The following is an 8,723-nucleotide window of genomic DNA, read 5'->3' on the forward strand; positions in this document are numbered from 1 at the left end:
ACTGGAGCCTGCAGCCTCTCTCCTCCACGCACTGGAGCCTGCAGCCTCTCTCCTCCACGCACTGGAGCCTGCAGCCTCTCTCCTCCACGCACTGGAGCCTGCAGCCTCTCTCCTCCACGCACTGGAGCCTGCAGCCTCTCTCCTCCACGCACTGGAGCCTGCAGCCGCTCTCCTCCACGCACTGTAGCCTGCAGCCACTCTCCTCCACGCACTGGAGCCTGCAGCCGCTCTCCTCCACGCACTGGAGCCTCAAGTCGCTCTCCTCCATGCACTGGAGCCTGAAGTCGCTCTCCTCCATGCACTGGAGCCTGACGCCACTCTCCTCCACGCACTGGAGCCTCAAGTCGCTCTCCTCCACGCACTGGAGCCTCCAATCCCTCTGCTCCACTCACTGGAGCCTCCAGTCCCTCTCCTCCACGCACTGGAGCCTCCAGTCCCTCTCCTCCACGCACTGGATCCTCCAGTCCCTCTCCTCCACTCACTGGAGCCTCCAGTCCCTCTCTTCCACGCACTGGAGCCTCCAGTCCCTCTCCTCCACGCACTGGAGCCTGAAGACGCTCTCCTCCTCGCACTTGGGCCTGCCGCCGCTTTCCTCCACGCACTGGAGCCTCCACTCGCTCTTCTCCACGCACTGGAGCTTGCAGCCTCTCTCCTCCACGCACTGGAGCTTGCAGCCTCTCTCCTCCATGCACTGGAGCCTGCAGCCTCTCTCCTCCACGCTCTGGAGCCTGCAGCCTCTCTCCTCCACACACTGGAGCCTGCAGCCACTCTCCTCCATGCAATGGAGCCTGCAGCCGCTCTCCTTCATGCAATGGAGCCTGCAGTCGCTCTCCTCCACGCACTGGGGCCTGAAGACGCTCTCCTCCTCGCACTTGGGCCTGCCGCCGCTTTCCTCCATGCACTGGAACCTCCACTCGCTCTCCTCCATGCACTGGAGCCTGCAACTGCTCTTCTCCACGCACTGGAGCCTGAAGATGCTCTCCTCCACACACTGGAGCCTCCACTCGCTCTCCTCCACGCACTGGAGCCTGCAGGCGCTCTCCTCCACGCACAGGAGCCTGCAGGCGCTCTCCTCCATGCACAGGAGCCTGCAGGCGCTCTCCTCCATGCACTGGAGCCTCCAGTCGCTCTCCTCCATGCACTGGAGCCTGCCGCCGCTCTCCTCCACGCACTGGAGCCTGAAGACGCTCTCCTCCTCGCACTTGGGCCTGCCGCCGCTTTCCGCCATGCACTGGAACCTCCACTCGCTCTCCTCCATGCACTGGAGCCTGCAACTGCTCTCCTCCACGCACTGGAGCCTGAAGATGCTCTCCTCCACACACTGGAGCCTCCACTCGCTCTCCTCCACGCACTGGAGCCTGCAGACGCTCTCCTCCACGCACTGGAGCCTGCAGGCGCTCTCCTCCATGCACAGGAGCCTGCAGGCGCTCTCCTCCACGCACTGGAGCCTCCAGTCGCTCTCCTCCATGCACTGGAGCCTGCCGCCGCTCTCCTCCACGCACTGGAGCCTGCCGCCGCTCTCCTCCACGCACTGGAGCCTGAAGACGCTCTCCTCCTCGCACTTGGGCCTGCCGCCGCTTTCCTCCACGCACTGGAGCCTCCACTCGCTCTCCTCCACGCACTGGAGCCTCCACTCGCTCTTCTCCATGCACTGGAGCTTGCAGCCTCTCTCCTCCACGCACTGGAGCTTGCAGCCTCTCTCCTCCACGCACTGGAGCCTGCAGCCTCTCTCCTCCACGCACTGGAGCCTGCAGCCTCTCTCCTCCACGCACTGGAGCCTGCAGCCTCTCTCCTCCATGCACTGGAGCCTGCAGCCGCTCTCCTCCATGCAATGGAGCCTGCAGTCGCTCTCCTCCACGCACTGGAGCCTGAAGACGCTCTCCTCCTCGCACTTGGGCCTGCAGCCTCTCTCCTCCACGCACTGGAGCCTGCAGCCTCTCTCCTCCACGCACTGGAGCCTGCAGCCTCTCTCCTCCACGCACTGGAGCCTGCAGCCTCTCTCCTCCATGCACTGGAGCCTGCAGCCGCTCTCCTCCATGCAATGGAGCCTGCAGTCGCTCTCCTCCACGCACTGGAGCCTGAAGACGCTCTCCTCCTTGCACTTGGGCCTGCCGCCGCTTTCCTCCACGCACTGGAGCCTCCACTCGCTCTCCTCCACGCACTGGAGCCTCCACTCGCTCTCCTCCACGCACTGGAGCCTCCACTCGCTCTCCTCCACGCACTGGAGCCTCCACTCGCTCTCCTCCATGCAGTGGAGCCTGCAGCCGCTCTACTCCATGCACTGGAGGCCCCAGTCACTCTCATCCACGCACTGGAGGCCCCAGTCGCTCTCCTCCACGCACTGGAGCCTGCCGCCGCTTTCCTCCACGCACTGGAGCCTCCACTCACTCTCCTTCACGCACTGGAGCCTCCACTCGCTCTCCTCCACGCACTGGAACTTGCAGCCTCTCTCCTCCACGCACTAGAGCCTGCAGCCTCTCTCCTCCACGCACTGGAGCCTGCAGCCTCTCTCCTCCACGCACTGGAGCCTGCAGCCTCTCTCCTCCACGCACTGGAGCCTGCAGCCTCTCTCCTCCACGCACTGGAGCCTGCAGCCTCTCTCCTCCACGCACTGGAGCCTGAAGTCGCTCTCCTCCATGCACTGGAGCCTGACGCCACTCTCCTCCACGCACTGGAGCCTCAAGTCGCTCTCCTCCACGCACTGGAGCCTCCAATCCCTCTGCTCCACTCACTGGAGCCTCCAGTCCCTTTCCTCCACGCACTGGAGCCTCCAGTCCCTCTCCTCCACGCACTGGAGCCTCCAGTCCCTCTCCTCCACGTACTAGATCCTCCAGTCCCTCTCCTCCACGTACTGGATCCTCCAGTCCCTCTCCTCCACGTACTGGATCCTCCAGTCCCTCTCCTCCATGCACTGGATCCTCCTGTCCCTCTCCTCCACGTACTGGATCCTCCAGTCCCTCTCCTCCACGCACTGGAGCCTCCAGTCCCTCTCCTCCACGCACTGGAGCCTGAAGACGCTCTCCTCCTCGCACTTGGGCCTGCCGCCGCTTTCCTCCATGCACTGGAACCTCCACTCGCTCTCCTCCATGCACTGGAGCCTGCAACTGCTCTCCTCCCCGCACTGGAGCCGGCCGCCGCTCTCCTCCACGCACTGGAGCTGGCTGCCGCTTTCCTCCACGCACTGGAGCCTCCACTCGCTCATCTCCACGCACTGGAGCTTGCAGCCTCTCTCCTCCACGCACTGGAGCTTGCAGCCTCTCTCCTCCATGCACTGGAGCCTGCAGCCTCTCTCTTCCACGCTCTGGAGCCTGCAGCCTCTCTCCTCCACACACTGGAGCCTGCAGCCGCTCTCCTCCATGCAATGGAGCCTGCAGCCGCTCTCCTTCATGCAATGGAGCCTGCAGTCGCTCTCCTCCACGCACTGGAGCCTGAAGACGCTCTCCTCCTCGCACTTGGGCCTGCCGCCGCTTTCCTCCATGCACTGGAACCTCCACTCGCTCTCCTCCATGCACTGGAGCCTGCAACTGCTCTCCTCCACGCACTGGAGCCTGAAGATGCTCTCCTCCACACACTGGAGCCTCCACTCGCTCTCCTCCACGCACTGGAGCCTGCAGACGCTCTCCTCCACGCACTGGAGCCTGCAGGCGCTCTCCTCCATGCACAGGAGCCTGCAGGCGCTCTCCTCCATGCACTGGAGCCTCCAGTCGCTCTCCTCCATGCACTGGAGCCTGCCGCCGCTCTCCTCCACGCACTGGAGCCTGAAGACGCTCTCCTCCTCGCACTTGGGCCTGCCGCCGCTTTCCGCCATGCACTGGAACCTCCACTCGCTCTCCTCCATGCACTGGAGCCTGCAACTGCTCTCCTCCACGCACTGGAGCCTGAAGATGCTCTCCTCCACACACTGGAGCCTCCACTCGCTCTCCTCCACGCACTGGAGCCTGCAGACGCTCTCCTCCACGCACTGGAGCCTGCAGGCGCTCTCCTCCATGCACAGGAGCCTGCAGGCGCTCTCCTCCACGCACTGGAGCCTCCAGTCGCTCTCCTCCATGCACTGGAGCCTGCCGCCGCTCTCCTCCACGCACTGGAGCCTGCCGCCGCTCTCCTCCACGCACTGGAGCCTCCACTAGCTCTCCTACACGCACTGGAGCTTGCAGCCTCTCCCCTCCACGCACTGTAGCCTGCAGCCTCTCTCCTCCATGCACTGGAGCCTGCAGCCGCTCTCCTCCATGCAATGGAGCCTGCAGTCGCTCTCCTCCACGCACTGGAGCCTGAAGACGCTCTCCTCCTCGCACTTGGGCCTGCCGCCGCTTTCCTCCACGCACTGGAGCCTCCACTCGCTCTCCTCCACGCACTGGAGCCTCCACTCGCTCTTCTCCACGCACTGGAGCTTGCAGCCTCTCTCCTCCATGCACTGGAGCTTGCAGCCTCTCTCCTCCACGCACTGGAGCCTGCAGCCTCTCTCCTCCACGCACTGGAGCCTGCAGCCTCTCTCCTCCACGCACTGGAGCCTGCAGCCTCTCTCCTCCACGCACTGGAGCCTGCAGCCTCTCTCCTCCATGCACTGGAGCCTGCAGCCGCTCTCCTCCATGCAATGGAGCCTGCAGTCGCTCTCCTCCACGCACTGGAGCCTGAAGACACTCTCCTCCTCGCACTTGGGCCTGCCGCCGCTTTCCTCCACGCACTGGAGCCTCCACTCGCTCTCCTCCACGCACTGGAGCCTCCACTCGCTCTCCTCCACGCACTGGAGCCTCCACTCGCTCTCCTCCACGCACTGGAGCCTCCACTCGCTCTCCTCCACACAGTGGAGCCTGCAGCCGCTCTACTCCATGCACTGGAGGCCCCAGTCACTCTCCTCCACGCACTGGAGGCCCCAGTCGCTCTCCTCCACGCACTGGAGCCTGCCGCCGCTTTCCTCCACGCACTGGAGCCTCCACTCACTCTCCTTCACGCACTAGAGCCTCCACTCGCTCTCCTCCACGCACTGGAACTTGCAGCCTCTCTCCTCCATGCACTAGAGCCTGCAGCCTTTCTCCTCCACGCAGTGGAGCCTGCAGCCTCTCTCCTCCACGCACTGGAGCCTGCAGCCTCTCTCCTCCATGCACTGGAGCCTGCAGCCTCTCTCCTCCACGCAGTGGAGCCTGCAGCCTCTCTCCTCCACGCACTGGAGCCTGCAGCCTCTCTCCTCCATGCACTGGAGCCTGCAGCCGCTCTCCTCCATGCAATGGAGCCTGCAGTCGCTCTCCTCCACGCACTGGAGCCTGAAGACGCTCTCCTCCTCGCACTTGGGCCTGCCGCCGCTTTCCTCCACGCACTGGAGCCTCCACTCGCTCTCCTCCACGCAGTGGAGCCTCCACTCGCTCTCCTCCACGCACTGGAGCCTCCACTCGCTCTCCTCCACGCACTGGAGCCTCCACTCGCTCTCCTCCATGCAGTGGAGCCTGCAGCCGCTCTACTCCATGCACTGGAGGCCCCAGTCACTCTCCTCCACGCACTGGAGGCCCCAGTCGCTCTCCTCCACGCACTGGAGACTGCCGCCGCTTTCCTCCACGCACTGGAGCCTCCACTCACTCTCCTTCACGCACTGGAGCCTCCACTCGCTCTCCTCCACGCACTGGAACTTGCAGCCTCTCTCCTCCATGCACTAGAGCCTGCAGCCTCTCTCCTCCACGCACTGGAGCCTGCAGCCGCTCTCCTCCACGCACTGGAGCCTGCAGCCGCTCTCCTCCACGCACTGGAGCCTGCAGCCGCTCTCCTCCACGCACTGGAGCCTGAAGTCGCTCTCCTCCATGCACTGGAGCCTGACGCCACTCTCCTCCACGCACTGGAGCCTCAAGTCGCTCTCCTCCACGCACTGGAGCCTCCAATCCCTCTGCTCCACTCACTGGAGCCTCCAGTCCCTCTCCTCCACGCACTGGAGCCTCCAGTCCCTCTCCTCCACGCACTGGAGCCTCCAGTACCTCTCCTCCACGTAGTGGATCCTCCAGTCCCTCTCCTCCACGTACTGGATCCTCCAGTCCCTCTCCTCCACGTACTGGATCCTCCAGTCCCTCTCCTCCATGCACTGGAACCTCCACTCGCTCTCCTCCATGCACTGGAGCCTGCAACTGCTCTCCTCCCCGCACTGGAGCCGGCCGCCGCTCTCCTCCACGCACTGGAGCTGGCTGCCGCTTTCCTCCACGCACTGGAGCCTCCACTCGCTCTTCTCCACGCACTGGAGCTTGCAGCCTCTCTCCTCCACGCACTGGAGCTTGCAGCCTCTCTCCTCCATGCACTGGAGCCTGCAGCCTCTCTCCTCCACGCTCTGGAGCCTGCAGCCTCTCTCCTCCACACACTGGAGCCTGCAGCCGCTCTCCTCCATGCAATGGAGCCTGCAGCCGCTCTCCTTCATGCAATGGAGCCTGCAGTCGCTCTCCTCCACGCACTGGAGCCTGAAGACGCTCTCCTCCTCGCACTTGGGCCTGCCGCCGCTTTCCTCCATGCACTGGAACCTCCACTCGCTCTCCTCCATGCACTGGAGCCTGCAACTGCTCTCCTCCACGCACTGGAGCCTGAAGATGCTCTCCTCCACACACTGGAGCCTCCACTCGCTCTCCTCCACGCACTGGAGCCTGCAGACGCTCTCCTCCACGCACTGGAGCCTGCAGGCGCTCTCCTCCATGCACAGGAGCCTGCAGGCGCTCTCCTCCACGCACTGGAGCCTCCAGTCGCTCTCCTCCATGCACTGGAGCCTGCCGCCGCTCTCCTCCACGCACTGGAGCCTGCCGCCGCTCTCCTCCACGCACTGGAGCCTCCACTGGCTCTCCTACACGCACTGGAGCTTGCAGCCTCTCCCCTCCACGCACTGTAGCCTGCAGCCTCTCTCCTCCATGCACTGGAGCCTGCAGCCGCTCTCCTCCATGCAATGGAGCCTGCAGTCGCTCTCCTCCACGCACTGGAGCCTGAAGACGCTCTCCTCCTTGCACTTGGGCCTGCCGCCGCTTTCCTCCACGCACTGGAGCCTCCACTCGCTCTCCTCCACGCACTGGAGCCTCCACTCGCTCTTCTCCACGCACTGGAGCTTGCAGCCTCTCTCCTCCATGCACTGGAGCTTGCAGCCTCTCTCCTCCACGCACTGGAGCCTGCAGCCTCTCTCCTCCACGCACTGGAGCCTGCAGCCTCTCTCCTCCACGCACTGGAGCCTGCAGCCTCTCTCCTCCATGCACTGGAGCCTGCAGCCGCTCTCCTCCATGCAATGGAGCCTGCAGTCGCTCTCCTCCACGCACTGGAGCCTGAAGACGCTCTCCTCCTCGCACTTGGGCCTGCCGCCGCTTTCCTCCACGCACTGGAGCCTCCACTCGCTCTCCTCCACGCACTGGAGCCTCCACTCGCTCTCCTCCACGCACTGGAGCCTCCACTCGCTCTCCTCCACGCACTGGAGCCTCCACTCGCTCTCCTCCACACAGTGGAGCCTGCAGCCGCTCTACTCCATGCACTGGAGGCCCCAGTCACTCTCCTCCACGCACTGGAGGCCCCAGTCGCTCTCCTCCACGCACTGGAGCCTGCCGCCGCTTTCCTCCACGCACTGGAGCCTCCACTCACTCTCCTTCACGCACTGGAGCCTCCACTCGCTCTCCTCCACGCACTGGAACTTGCAGCCTCTCTCCTCCATGCACTAGAGCCTGCAGCCTCTCTCCTCCACGCACTGGATCCTGCAGCCTCTCTCCTCCACGCACTGGAGCCTGCAGCCTCTCTCCTCCACGCACTGGAGCCTGCAGCCTCTCTCCTCCACGCACTGGAGCCTGCAGCCTCTCTCCTCCACGCACTGGAGCCTGCAGCCTCTCTCCTCCACGCACTGGAGCCTGCAGCCGCTCTCCTCCATGCACTGTAGCCTGCAGCCGCTCTCCTCCATGCACTGGAGCCTGCAGCCGCTCTCCTCCACGCACTGGAGCCTCAAGTCGCTCTCCTCCATGCACTGGAGCCTGAAGTCGCTCTCCTCCATGCACTGGAGCCTGACGCCACTCTCCTCCACGCACTGGAGCCTCAAGTCGCTCTCCTCCACGCACTGGAGCCTCCAATCCCTCTGCTCCACTCACTGGAGCCTCCAGTCCCTCTCCTCCACGCACTGGAGCCTCCAGTCCCTCTCCTCCACGCACTGGAGCCTCCAGTCCCTCTCCTCCACGTACTGGATCCTCCAGTCCCTCTCCTCCACGTACTGGATCCTCCAGTCCCTCTCCTCCACGTACTGGATCCTCCAGTCCCTCTCCTCCACGCACTTGATCCTCCAGTCCCTCTCCTCCACGTACTGGATCCTCCAGTCCCTCTCCTCCACTCACTGGAGCCTCCAGTCCCTCTCCTCCACGCACTGGAGCCTCCAGTCCCTCTCCTCCACGCACTGGAGCCTCCAGTCCCTCTCCTCCACGCACTGGAGCCTCCAGTCCCTCTCCTCCACGCACTGGAGCCTCCAGTCCCTCTCCTCCACGTACTGGATCCTCCAGTCCCTCTCCTCCACGCACTGGAGCCTCCAGTCCCTCTCCTCCACGCACTGGAGCCTCCAGTCCCTCTCCTCCACGCACTGGAGACTCCAGTCGCTCTCCTCCACACACTGGAGGAGCCTGCCCATGCGCTCCTTAATGTACTGGAGCCTGCGGTTGCTCTCTTCTGCTCACAGGGGTTGTGTCTACTCTTTTTCATGCAATGGAATCTGCAGCCACTTTCCTCCATGCACTTCAGTCTGCAACCGCTCT

At 64.6% G+C, this 8,723-nt stretch overlaps 2 protein-coding genes across 2 annotated transcripts; both read right to left on the reverse strand.

Annotated features, from left to right (window-relative positions):
* Positions 1-2,821: 2,821 nt before the first annotated feature.
* On the reverse strand, positions 2,822-4,048 carry LOC136578039 (involucrin-like). The gene has a single exon (XM_066577947.1). The coding sequence runs from the start codon at positions 4,046-4,048 to the stop codon at positions 2,822-2,824; it is 1,227 nt and encodes a 408-aa protein (XP_066434044.1).
* Positions 4,049-5,878: 1,830 nt separating this feature from the next.
* On the reverse strand, positions 5,879-7,648 carry LOC136578040 (involucrin-like). Its single transcript, XM_066577948.1, has 3 exons — positions 7,489-7,648; positions 6,333-7,051; positions 5,879-6,241 (listed from the first exon to the last, which is right to left on the reverse strand). Exons 1-3 carry the CDS (start codon positions 7,646-7,648, stop codon positions 5,879-5,881), a joined length of 1,242 nt encoding a protein of 413 aa, XP_066434045.1.
* Positions 7,649-8,723: the final 1,075 nt, after the last annotated feature.

The sequence above is a fragment of the Eleutherodactylus coqui genome, chromosome 8 (genome assembly GCF_035609145.1).
Source record: "Eleutherodactylus coqui strain aEleCoq1 chromosome 8, aEleCoq1.hap1, whole genome shotgun sequence".
Lineage (NCBI taxonomy): Eukaryota > Metazoa > Chordata > Amphibia > Anura > Eleutherodactylidae > Eleutherodactylus > Eleutherodactylus coqui.